We start from the raw sequence: 14521 nt of genomic DNA on the forward strand, positions 1-14521 counted from the left end.
AAATATGGTGACGTCACGTGTCATAGATGGTTTTCTTTTAATATATCGTTATGGCACAATTCCCACCCCATGTAAAGACCCCAAAAAGTCACGTTATTTCCCCATATGATATTGTACATCAGAATGTTAAACAGTGAGGCTCTTTAACAATAGTAATAACATGTCATGATGATGTATGGTAGCAGTGTGTGTGTATATATTAATATATATGGGGTCACCTGCTGTCTAACCCCCTATCCCCACCCCCACCCCTCTTCATTTCTGCAGAGGGGAGGTTGGGGTGTCCCAATTCTATAGCGCCGACGTGCATAATGCGCAGACAGCGATCAAGATGGCGCCCTGAAAGAAAAAAAAAAAAAAGCAGTTGATGACCTCGCCACACTTGCCCTTCCGCACGCGCTCATTGTGCCTCAAAAGGGCCGTCAGGAAATCACAACATAAAGGCCAACGTGCTGCAGTGAATGCAACTGCGCCATTGTGCTTCAAATGCTTTAGTGCTATAGGATTGGCACCGAAGTGCTTGGCCCACAAAAATAATAATAATAATAATAAAATAATAAAATAAAAAATCACATCTTCTCAAACTAATCACATTGATTAGAAAATAGATGTGTTTTTGTTTTGTAAAATTATTGTGGGTTTAAATTAAAACAATGTTTTTTGCGTTCTCTGAAGTTTCATTTGGCAGGCCTGAATATGGCGAACGGACTATATGTTCAAATGGCATTCAAATGAGCACTATGATTGTACAAATTTTAAAAAAAATATATTTTTGCTTTCGTTACATCATTTTTTTGGCATTAAAAAATAAACAAACGGAAATTTGGTGCATGAAATGATTTCTTTATTGGGATTTTTTTCCTTTTTTTTTGTACAACAAACCAAAAAATAAATAAATAAAAATTGGAATGAAATGACAAAAGTACATACACAAAAAAAGCATATGTAAATTATGTAAGTTCAGTTTTTTAGACACCTGGAAAAAAATGTGAATAGTAATACGCATGTTGGTCGAAATAATATTTGAATTTTTTTTTCAAATTATTGGATTATTTGAGATGTGTAAATATTCTCATTTATGTTATCAAAAATATATATATATTTTCTTCTTCTTTTTTTTTTACATCTTTTCTTAGCATTTTCTGATATTTATTAAAAATTAAATCTCTCAAGATTTGGAGGTGCATGATTTCCATTGCAACAATTTACATTTTTGTTAGAAATAAACTGGCATCATTTTTTTTCTTTTTTTTTTTTCTTCTTTTAAACCCGTATGCCACATTCTATCTAACCTTGTGTTGTCATTACAGGTCAAGCGGAAACTGGCAGACCTTCAAAGTGCCCGCTGTCACCACATGGCACCCCCCTACCACCCCTACGTGCGAGCCCTCTGTCCACTTGGCCCACGCCGCTAAGCTGCTTGTGATGGCACCGCGACCATTTAAACGTCTTTTGACGGTACCGACCCGGATCCCCTCGTCAAAGCTGCTTAACCTTCACTGCGCCTTTTGTGCGCCGCGTCCTACGGGCGGCCCATACGTACGTGACATCTCGTCGTCAGGTGAGCGAAGACTGTGGCTTCTCTCTTGGCATTCACCGCGTGCCTTAATTGTATTGAAATTAAATCAAGGTCCACTGTGAACACAAAGAGCTCAAACCAAACACCGGAACACCGTTGACGTTACCCGTCGCGGCGACGTTCGCGAGCGATTGCGGCGGGGGGGGCGGGGGCAACAAAAGACACATGCATCCATGCGAGATATAGCAAGCTGGAAACGGCCGGCTCCCATTCCTGCACACGACGCCATCATCACCTCCTACACCCCGCCCCCCCCACAAACGCCGCCGCTTAACGGCTTTAAGCGTCGCATCGTTACAGTCGGTAAAGCCGCGTTGTTATCTCCCTCATCCTCCTCCCTCCCTCCCCTTACGTCCGTCCTCCCACTCTCCCGTCACCTCTCTGTCGCTAACAGGCTCGAAATAAACAAATTCAAACACTGGTGTGATAAGCAGAAATGTTAGTCCAAGGAACTTCCTAACTTTTTTTTTTGAACAATTAATTGGTTTACCTAGAAAAATAACTAATGCACTTGTTGTCATATCCCAGATGAGAACAGGAGAGGAGGCTGCAGTATTTCCTCTCGTTTTGGCGCATCCGTGGTCCCCGATTCCGCATCCCGAGGTCCTCTTGCCGGCTTGCAGGATAAAGGAGGGATGCTGGGATGGCGGACAACAAGGGGATGGGAGGCATGCAGTCAGGAAAAAAACAAAACAGGTAGGGAGGTTTTTAAAAAAAAAAAAAAGTATATAAACCGTTGTGGAGGAAAAATCCATTCAGGGAAGGAAAAAAAAAAAGCCCAAAAGGATACATATATAAGCCACGTAGGTATATATGTATGAGCATCCAAGGGAAGAGGAGATAAAGGGATGGAGGAGGAGGAGGAGGAGGAGGCGGAGGTGGAGGAGGAGGAAGAAGAGGCGACTGGCTCGCACACAGACACACTGCGCCGAGGCGAAGGCACGAGCGGCAATTTATGCTTTCTGGTCGACACCACCCCCCACCTCATCAACACACACACGCGTACACACTCACGCATAGACAGGAGCGTCCCGCCCCTATCTGCCCCTGTCCCGTACTGGATGCGTGGCCTATCTGATCAGTGCAGAGGGATTAACCAACGAGGCCAGCTGGCAGGGATTACATAGGAAAAACTGGGCTGGGGGTGGGGTGGGGCGGTTGTGACGATGCGATGGTTTTGGCTAAAAGAAGGGGGGGGGGCTGTCTCGTCCCTTTACATGCACATATATGCAGCGAAGTCCGCAGCGTTCATGGATGCAATCGTCGCACGGCGACGTCAGTGGCGGGGTTCAGGGAAGTTCATGTGTCATACGTCATACGTGTGAGGGCAACGTGTCGTCGTCGGTAAATGAACGAAGACGTATTGGGTTCACTGCGAAAGAGCGTACTAGGTTGGATGTAAAAGAACACTTTTGGTTTTGTACAGGAAAACGTATGAGGTTTACTGCATGAGAACCGACTGGATTATTAGGTCTGTTGTATGTGACTATGCATTGTTCACTCTAGATTCACTGCATGAGAAGCGATGAAGTGCACGGTAGAACATACATACTCAATTCATCATTTCACGGTATTGGCACAAACATCACATAATGAGAAGGTAGTAGGTTTTATGTCTGGACTTATGAGCATGGTACGAGAACGAACTTGGGGTACAATATGTGACATTGTATTTGGTTGAAGAAATGTGCTAGGTTCAAAGTAGGGCTGCAACTAACAATTTTCACATGTCCATTATTTAGGTGATTAATAAATGAATCGAGTACAATAAAAATCATTTGAATATCCATTTGGGGCTGGAATTTTAACTTTACTTTATCAAATTGAATAAATTATACTCATCATAGCCCAATATCAATTCATAAAACCATATATTGATTTTTTAAATGTCTTTTCCCATATATTCTTGACAAAAAAAATTCATGTTCCATTTTATTGAATTGAATTTAAAAAACAAAACTTCGAAATCAAATCAAATGGAATTCTTGCGAATGGAAATCAAATCGATTCAAGTATCAATACCCAGCCCTAATTTCCACGCTTTTATTAAAACAAAAAACAAAAAAAACAGGGCATTATTTCACACAACACTAAACAGATGAATTAGGAATCAGTTACTGGTTGTTTTCAGTACCGTGTTAGTAAAGAGACAAAAATGTAGATCATTGCCAAATCTAAGAATTTACTGTTGAGTACTTGATTTTCTGAGGACTTGGACAATATAAAATTAAATGAGGTCACGGAACGATTAATTGATTGTCCAATATAATTATTGATTTGAGAATTGATTAGTTGTTCAATAATAGTAATAATAACATACTAGGTTCACTGTATAAGGGCCAACGTGATACACTGTGTACGTTCACTTCAGCAGAACAAAATTATCCCTGACCACATATTCGATTCACTGTATGACAACCTGAGAATGCACGACATCCACATTTATTATTTAATTATATCTTTATCCAGGACTACACTTATGAAATGACATTTGTGTACCAATATAAATTGATTGTCCTCACAAATTGAATCAACACAGCAGACATTATGTAAACCACTGGCAACAAAAATGAAAATATCCAAATCGGGCCCATTTACCGATACCCAAGTATGTTGCATGTAGAAGTGTCATACATGACATACAAGAGCAATGGCCGCCCTTTTGCACAACACGTTTGATAAATGCATGTCAATGGAGGAGGTTGCACGTGAAAGGGGAGGTGGGGGGGGCAGCCATGGGAGGGGGAACCCCCACGGGAGATGGGTTGGGAGTGGAAGGGGGAGAGCGGTGAGCGGCTCGGCTGACAATGCAAGGTTTTGCCCCCTGACCCCTTCCGCGCTCCATCATCCGTCAGCTGATCGCGGGAAACGGGACAGCCGCAGGAACAAAAAAGCAACCCCAGCCCACCCCTCTCCTCCGCTAACAACGTCGAATCGAACGCACCTCCATCTCATGCTTCACTTGCCAAACCTTTACAACCGTAATGCGTCCATCTGTTATGTTAACGCAGGATGCTGAAGTGCTCTGAGGGCCCTAGTAAATTTATGAAAAAAAATATGATGCAATTCAACACATTTTATTTTGCTTTATTCTGCACGCACATGCTCCTGATTCGTTTTTATTTATTTATTTATTTATTTTTACACGTTATGTGGATCATTAATTTGCATTTGAGTGCTGCCCAGATCGTATTTAGACACACACTTTGATCTCCATTTTTATCAAGGTGTAAAATATCTATTTTGATCTTTGGCAGCCAAAAATCGTCTGCAAAAATCAAATGTAGGTGCAATTTTTCGCTCGAGCTGTGCGGAGTGTTACGACGTCGCTAAGCGTTGTTGCAGGCTGTCGACTGCAGTTTGAGCTACAGTGCATAGGACAGACACGCACACACACACACACACACACACACGTGCAGGGCCAGGCATACAAGCGCTGCTGTAAAATCAAAGCGACATTTTTAGGCCCACAAAATGGCGTTTTTCTATAGCGGATAGAAAGAATAGGACATGGTAGACGTGTGACCAGTAAAATGGGCTTAGATTCTCCTGAAGTCCGACGTAAATTGACAGGAAAAAGCCCTGAGTCGTGCTTTGATATAGGGAGTTATGGATTTTTTTTCTTTAAAGACTCTAAATGAATTCCTTTTGATTCTCTTTATTTGCTTTTAACGGCCTCCACTTTCTTCTTTTACCTTCGTTTGAATCTATTTTTTTAAATTCCAAAATACTACTCACCCCAGAATATAATTGTAGTTCATTACAAGACTTGTTTTACTCAACTTTTTTAAAATCACTGTCATTACATCTGGAATGATACACCTATACTACAATTATCTTTCAGTGTATGTAATTGTAACTTGCCCAGTCTAATTATTCCCTTTCTTTGCTAATGGACTGAGGGCAAATCACAAGGTTTTTACTGCCTAATAGTGAGCGATGGTGTCCAGTTTAATTTCACTAAATGTGGTTCAATTTCCTTATGCAGAACTTTATAGCAGAGCAAGGGAGGGTTCACTGTATGAGAATCTAAAAGCTTGTTCACGCCTTGAGAACATTTTCGACACCGTGTATGAGCACATATGAGTTTCACTGCATGAGAACATGCGAAGTTGATTGCGTGAGTAAGATGACATTGAGAACATACAAGTTTCACCGTAAAAGAAGGTAATGTGAGGTTGACTTTATGCGAGTGTGCTCAGTTGACTGGCTGAGAACGCATATGAGAAGTATATGAGAACATAGGTTTGCTGTTTGAGGTCCATTGTATGAGAAAACAGTATCTTTAGTTTACTATGAGAAGATGAGTTTAACTGCATGAGACCATATGAAGATTGGTGTATGAATAAAAGAACAGTTTAGTTCCATAGTAGGCTATAATTATTTATTTTATTTTATTTTATTTTATTTTATTTTATTTTATTTTATTTTATTTTGTTAAGCCCACAGTAGGTTTAGGGTTGTTTATGGTTTTATGCTGCCAATTCCGATGCGATCACATGAATTTTTAAATTTTAAAGCTGCTCAATAACGATTATTTATTCTTCGATTAATCTGTCAATACTAAGAGAAAAACATTCTATCCAAATTTCCATTCCTTTTATTATACAAATACCTGATTTCAATTTTTTTCAATTTGATAGTACAGAAAACATGTTATGATTCAATTGCTGGTTTGGTCTATAACGTGTCGTGCTCAGCGAAGGGGGAGGGGCTGCTACACTACACTGTAGTTGGCTGCAACGTACAAGCTGTTTTTGTACGATTCTTATTTGTGATTGGCAATGAAGGACATTGAACTGAAGCATAATTCAATCATTTTGTAGTCCATATATTGAGATATGTATCGAATCATTTTCCATTGTAGAGATGAACACCCCCATTTAGAATGTGAGCATACATTTTAGTTTCACAGTTTGATAAAATGAGGGTTAGTATATGAGAATGTATTTGGTTCAGCGTATGGGGATATGAGGGAGATTGTATGAGAATATAAGCAGTTTACTATGAATATTGCAGTGTACTACATGCCGGTATTAGTTTCGCTGCACGAGAACACATGAGATTGACTGTATACGAGGGTTCCCATGCAGGAAGAAGGCGTCGGCTCGGAGTAGAGCCGGGTTGAGACAAATAGAGCGCAGGGTTCGTCCCCACTTGGGTAATCCGATGGAGAGATTAGCAAGCAGGCAGCATTTGGGCGGGATTATGGAGTCATTAGAGAAGACTGGTGCTCCAGAGCCTCGCTCATGTGTTAATGTGGCTTTGCACATCCTCAGTCTGCACAGATTGTCTCCCATCGACTACTAAATACTCTCACAATATTAATTCAGGCCCTACGTCCGTATTCGCCCACCTTATACCCAACTTTAATTTGAAGCATCTTTATTGTTCAATGTTAAAACACACAAGTCATTTGTTTCCAGTTGGAATCACTCTACTACAGTAGACACTATAACAAAATATTAATTTGCTGAATACACAAACACACAGTACAGAGAATCAAATGAAAATACATGAAGGTATTTTAAATTATTTCACATTGCAGCAATAACTGAATTAAAACTAAAAAATTCCAAATATGTCAGTTATTTTTATTTTAAAGATAAACATGGTTGATATTTATTATTATTATTATTATTATTATTATTATTTTTGATAGTATTTTCCCCAGTAAATTTCTGTAATATTTAAATATATGATGCAAACATTTCATTTGCAATCCACGTTTTCTATATACTGTATTTATCACGTCAAATAGTGCGTTTTCTAATCCAAGAATCACTACCCTGGATTAATATGTGAATATATTCTCTATTGAACACATTTAGTGTATAGAATCAAAACAGCAGCACTTTTAATACAATATAAAACATTTAATAATTCAAATAGACACTGTTATTTGAACCTGCTCAGATGCTAATGTATGTAGCGTGCTTGGGGGTGACGCGGTCTACATGATGATGTCGAGCGGGTTTAATCGGGATCAGGAAGTGTTTGTGTGCGTGTGTGTTTGTGTGTCGCCAGTGTCGATGCACTCCAGCGACCACAATACAGTATCACTCCTATACACCTCACCCCAAATAAATTTGTCACGTTTGGAGTGCCTTTCCGCAACTTTCCTTTAAGCATGCAGACACAAAAAAAAATCTGCCGCGTTCTCCCCCAAAATAACAAAAATCCCGCCGCCTCTGCACACAGCGTGCCCCACTTCCCCTTCCACCATCCCCCCCTCAGCCTCCCTCTTTTTTTTTTTTTTGTCAAATAAATTGCTATGTGACCTACTTCCCGTTTTTGCACCGTTCCTCTCATGTTCACATGTTATTGTTTGACACACGACTGATTTCGCTTTAGGGTGTACAGTAGGGAGGAAGAAAACACGGCAATAATGATATCAGGTGTAAAAATAAAAATAAAAAATAGACAGCACTGTGTAAAACTCCAATTGACCTTTTTCACAAAAATACAACAATACATAGGATAGGCGATTAGACATTAGGTAAAAAGTATTACTAAACTTCAACTAAATATTTGACCTATACAATCTGATTTGTTCTTGTATTTTTTTTAAATAAAGCAACTACCTTATAGTTACACTGTGTAGGCTTATGAATCATCCCATTAATAGTCAACAGCACTGTTTGTCGCATTGAGTGCTTTTTAAAATGATTAATACTCTGCTTTTTTGTTTTTAATTGTACTTGTAATGGAACTACATGGCTGACATATTCTGTGATGAACAATAACGCTCACAGAATGTCATGCAGGCAAATCAATTTTGCAGCCTAGTTAAGCAGAAAGCACTGTGCTGTTTTTTTTTATATATATATATATATATATATATTACTAATAAGCGCGACTAATTTATATAATCATCACGGTGCCTTTTTAGAACTCAGTTAAGTTTGTCGTTGTACATTAATGGACAGTGACTTGAGAACATGAAGTCATGAGTGGTCCAATTATCTGATAACAGTATACATTTACATTCCATTTTCCATAGTGTAATGTTGTTAGGTTTACGCTATGAAAGTGTGTGGTTAATTGTATAACTTACAGTATGAGAGTATTAGACCATGTTAAGTTCATTTTATGAGAACATAATAGTTCCACTGTATGAGAACACATACTGTATGATAGGAGGTTGACCATTTCAGAGCAACTGGTTTACTGTATATGAGAGCATAATAAATGTGCTGAATTAGAACATGCACCCAGTAAGAACATATTCTAAATTTCCTTATTTGGTAATGTGATGTTGTATGAGACCAAATGAGCTTCACTAATAGGTCATGTATGAGAGCATACATGTGATAAGATAGCATCAGAGATTCACTGTCTGAAAACAATGGTTCACTAGATGAGAATGTACTGTATGTTTCGGGCTTTTTTTTTTCATAGTTTGTTCCTGCGACATACACTCAGGTGTGACTTGTGTATTTTAAAATTAGAGCTCGGACTAGCACCCAAAATTCTCGTCGCCCGTTCGTGTTGACTTCCTGTGCATTTCTGCGACCTTCTATCCACCGACGTTAATGCACACAAATTATATGCCAACCACCAAAACAAAGTAGAAGAAGAAATGGAAGCAAAAGAAGAATTCAAAGATGAAAAAACACTGTAGTCATGGCAACTGTGTGATGTTACTCTGTTTCCAGCATGCTGTGTGGTGGTCCGCCACTACAAGGATTTTGCATTAGTATAAGATTTGACCACACAAATAGAAACACTTTTCCATAGTTAGAAGCAGGAGTTTCATCCAACCGGAACTCTTTTGCTGCCCGCACTTTTTTTTTTTTTTGGTCACTTGATAACCCAACGACACATTTGAACAGCACCCTGAGTTTCGGAAAGTATTTCCGCACCCATGATGCATTCTGGTACAATGTATTACCCGGCGCGAGGTATAATCCGAAAAATATCGTACTCAGTTCATAGTGCATCGTACATAATGTTCACTGTATGAGAACACGTGAAGTTACTTGTGGAGAACGTATGATTTTCACTGCATAAGAACATGAAGTTCACTTTATGACAACATACGAGAGTCTTGTAATGAGAACGTCTGAGCTTGTAGGAGAACAGAGTTCACTGTATTTGAACATGAGGTTCTCATATATGAGATGTATGAGGTTCACTGCATGAGAATGTCTGAGGGTCAATGATGAAATACATCATAAGACAATAGATAATACTGTAGGTCTGTTGTATGAGAGTATATGACGTTCACCATAAGAAAACAAGTGGGCACCCTATGATAACATATGAGGGATGAAGTATTTCTTTTGGGCAAAATACTTTGGTGTCTTGTTTAGGGGTGTTAAAAAATCGATTCGGCGATATATCGCGATACTACATCGCGCGATTCTCGAATCGATTCAATAATAGGCAAAATCGATTTTTTTTTTTTTTTTTTTTTTTTTTTTTTTTTTTTTTTAAGGATTCACACCTTAAGCATGGAAGAATGTTATATGAATGGAACATTAAGCCTTAATATTTTATTTCAATGCTGTTCAAACATGAAACAAATTACAACCTCTATAAGACTGAAATTTCATATAAATAAATAATACATTTTCATATAAATCTTACACTCTACAAGCTTACTGATTAGTATTTTCTAAATTTGAATGAAAAAAAATCGCAACAATCGACTTATAAATTCGTATCGGGATTAATCGGTATCGAATCGAATCGTGACCTGTGAATCGTGATACGAATCGAATCGTCAGGTACTAGGCAATTCACACCCCTAGTCTTGTTAATGCTAGCCACGGCTAACTAGAGAACTGCTAACTGGCTATATGACTGTCCTGTCATTTCTATTATCATGAGTTGAGTTTTTTTCTAAATTATAAATTTCATGTTTTGCAGCACTTGACAATGTGTGCACCAATTAAGAATGTTTCAATGCAGAGGCAAGAGCAACTGTTTTAAAGCGCCGCAACACATCACGGCAGTCCACTTCCTGTTGCCGCGTTAAGAGCGGCCGGGCTAAGCCACACTTGGCCTACATACGAGCCTAGAACAGCAGATTAGGGAGCTGTCCTTCTAATCCCATGCACCAGGGCATGTGCCACTGTCGCCATGCAGGCAGCAGCCAATCGGCTTGCCGCTACCATCGCGCTAGCCCCGCCCCCCGCCAATCCGTAACATCTCTTTATTTTTGTGGGGATATCTCTATCAAAATAAAAGCACGCTGAGATTAACACCCCTCCCCCTCCTTCTACCAGTTTGAACCACCTGGCTTCCCCTGTGCACTGCCTCACCTAAAGCCTGAGATTAGGGTTAATCTGAACCTTGTGTCATCCATCCATCCATCCATCCATCCATCCATCCATCCAGCAGCAACCCCCACACGGCTCCCTCTTTACCAAAGAGGCTTTGCTTTTCAAATCCTTTCTGCCTCCATCCTCCCCTTGCGGTGTCTTTTCCGCCAACTTTTCCCTCCCGCCGCAGCCAATCGGCGAGCAGAGAACGTGTCCCCGAGCTACGCTGCTAAAGACACGCGAGCTAACGGATTCATTGTTTCCCCTGTTTTCAATGCATCCGCAATTGGCCACCGCTGCAGTGAAAAGTGGGTTGCACGCAGTGGTTGGATGGTTACTCGCCGTACAATGAGGGGCTTTTAAGTGATTTAGATGGAAGTCTAGAGGAGTCATCCCAAAAAAATCACCCATTAAGACAGCCGGGTCCTCACTCAATCCCAGCCCTCGGGGTCAAATTGAAGGTTCCACAATGGTGGCGTCAGCAAACATATTGTTCCCCAGCGTCCTTTTCATCCGTTTGGCTTTGTCTCAGCACATAAATGGCATCTTCTCCCCCAAGCAAAGTCTCTTCAGGAATAATAATGATAAAAAGAAGATGGTGGGACGGAGATTTAGCAAAAGATGTAGGCCAGAAATAGTTGCTGAATGGAGGAGGGGGGATGTAGGGAACGAAGACCCTCAAGCGTTGGTAAAGATGCTTGAATGAGGAAAAAGACTGCAGACCGTCATAAAAATGTAAAGAGTCAGCATGCATTTTTTTTCCCCCATTGGAAATTCAGTGGTGCCTTGACTGAGTTTAATTTGCTTCGTGATCATGCTCATTGAAAGGAATGAAAATGCCGTTATTCCTTTCCAGACGCACAATAAAACGACAACAAAAATTGTAATGTGTTTAATAAAATAGCTCTACAGTGTTGAAATGTAACAGTTTGGGCATTGTGGCACATTCATTGTGAAACTTTTTTTTTGATGTAGGCACCTGAGCAGCATAAATTTCGAATACATACGAAGATATGTTGCGTTATATTTTTCATTGAGAATGTGAGTAGTCCTGTGTGATTTTATGTTCGGATATAAGTAATTCGTATAGCTTGATATTTTTTTTTTCCCTTAAAGTAACCCGTTAATTTATTGGCAAGTTTGTCATTTCCTTGCTATATATGTATTTCACGTTTCATAAAATGTCACTATTGATATTCAGTTTTTGTCAATGCTGCTACCAATTATTGACCTGTCTCAAGGCCTAATATTAGTGATGAGCAAATACTGCACTTGAAATGTAGTCTATAGAAATTCTTTTATTAATTACATTTTTTAATTAAAAAAAAACTGAAGTTGTGCAAACATGTTGGCCTTTAGAGTTTAAAATCCCTTAAAAATAATGAATATTTAATATGTATATTTCAGGCTGAAGCAGTTTTAAAGGCTGACTTGTTTATGGTGGGAAAATATTTTAATATATGATAGTTTTACTGATATTTTTGTCAATGGGGACTTCTTAGTGTGGATATTTATAAGGACCTCAAGGGTTCATGTTTTTCACTGTTATACAGGTGTAATAAGTTAACATGTCACACTAATGTACTAATCGAGAGTGAGATTACGTACAATTACTACTTTAACGTGCATTTATTGTTTAAAGCAAAATGAATTGATGTGCTCAATCAACCACATTATCCTGAGCATAAATGTGTCAAAATATAGGTCATAACAGTTTGATAAACAGAAAAAGCGGGCGTTCTCAGTTGAAGCGGCTCCTCTCATTCCCTTTTAGTAAAGTACATTCAATGGGAACAGCAAGAAGATCTCCACTTGTGCACGATGTCAAGAGATCGACTTTCCACGCTCAATCGTGCGACACAAATCTAAATTCATGTAAAGAACATTTTGCTTAAAAATCTGCTTTATAGCGGGGGCTGTGAAGGTTGAAGCATGATAGCCGTTGTTTACTGTTATCGTTGAAATCGATGAGTCTCCCAACCCCACAGTCAATGTGCATTTCGGACAATAGTCCAACTTTTGTCACATGGAAGACGCACCTAAATATGACTCCAAATTTGTCACGTCGCTTTATGAATACGAATCCCCCGTGGAGCGTCACGCTGCTTTTAACCGACCGTGGCAGAGCAATCAAACCCTTTTGTTTTTCACGCCGTCCCACCTGCTCGCCGCCACGTCGGAGGGCCCTTTTGAAGCGGTGTGATTTATTATTCTAATTAGTGCAAAGTGAGACTCGAGCAACGGTGCGATTACACGCCCAAAAACGCTCGTCAGACTTGTGAGTCACACTGTTGCTTCCACACAAACAAACCACCGCGTTGCCGCTTCCCGGACGACAACATGGCGGCCGGCGTGCTGCGTTCACTGTGCACCGCACTGCGTGTGTTTATTCATTTCCAGGTCACTTGATAATCTCTTTGATACTTAAAGCACATCTGCACGTCGCTCTGCTCTCGTTGGCTCACAATGAAACAGCTGCAAGCTGGCGTACGCATTAAATCCTGCGGCACAACACACACACATGCACACATGCACAAGCGTGTACACACACAAGTGCCCATTAGAGGGCATGAGCATAATGGTGCACGCATGCTCATATGTAGACTGTATTTAAAACACACACATGCGATATGAACATAGAAGCAGTGAAGCATGATATGCGTGCAACTGTACACTCACAAACACACGGTCATAATTAACCTTTTATAGCACAAAGAACCATAGTTTGTTCATCTTCCAGATGGACTCTAAATGCCTCATAGTGTATGTAGTATATTTTCTTACATCGTAAGAATGAAGACGAGCGGCCACAAAACAGAATCCTAGGGCACACCCCTGGAAATCGGTGAATATATAATATACGAAATACAATTGTCATTAAAATTGGAAGGTAGATAAGATGAAAACAAAATTTAAAACTATGAAAAGCACTTAATGCATATGATGAGGCAGACTATAAAAATCTTAAACAAATATACAAGTATATTACAACTTATGTCAAGTGGAACATTAGCATGGCCACACAATAGTGGAGACTGCAGTTAGTACTTTTTTTTTCTTTTCTTTTTTTTCGGATGTATATGTACATATTGACGTACAACATCCTGTCAAAACGTCAAAATAAAAGCACACAGTTTATTGCCACAGTTTTACCACACTTTTTTGCCCGTTGTGTCCCACTCAATAAAAAAAAAAGAATCACATAAGTTTGAGTAAAGCATTCTGTACATTGTGGGGTATGCTTTGCTGTCAGTTGAACCCTTTACACACAATGCGACAAATTTGAGTGCCCGCTATTTGATAAAGAAGGTGATAAATGTGATAGAATTCAAGAAATAACTAAATGCAGAAATGGCTCCACCTACTCCCCTCATCGAAGTTTTCCAAACAAATATCTCTGGCCCCATTTCCGCGCCCAGCACAAGTGTAGCACATGTATGGAGTTGTCTTTCTTTTGACTTTGACTTTCACTTGTATAGCACTTTTCTACCTATAAGGCGCCCTAAGCGCTTTAATAGTTATGCTTGAGAAAATGTATTTTTTGTTTTTAATTTTGGTGTCTAGAACAGATGTATATGATTTACCGGTGCATTATTTCCTTTGGGAAATATTGCTTTGGTGTGATATTTGTTTTTTTAGTCAGTTGTTCTAAAATGGACAAATCATGAAAATT

At 39.5% G+C, this 14521-nt stretch overlaps 1 protein-coding gene across 2 annotated transcripts in view; it reads left to right on the forward strand.

The window, feature by feature from the left end:
• msrab (methionine sulfoxide reductase Ab) overlaps positions 1-14521 on the forward strand; it is a 65710-nt gene that overhangs the window by 2720 nt on the left and 48469 nt on the right. For both annotated transcript variants that reach the window (XM_077539238.1, XM_077539239.1), the window contains exons 2-3: positions 1311-1561; positions 2108-2275. In XM_077539238.1, coding sequence (XP_077395364.1) covers positions 1311-1561; positions 2108-2275 — 419 coding nt within the window. The remainder of the gene's footprint in view (positions 1-1310; positions 1562-2107; positions 2276-14521) is intronic.

This window comes from Festucalex cinctus, chromosome 12 (assembly GCF_051991245.1).
Source record: "Festucalex cinctus isolate MCC-2025b chromosome 12, RoL_Fcin_1.0, whole genome shotgun sequence".
Taxonomy (NCBI): Eukaryota; Metazoa; Chordata; class Actinopteri; order Syngnathiformes; family Syngnathidae; genus Festucalex; species Festucalex cinctus.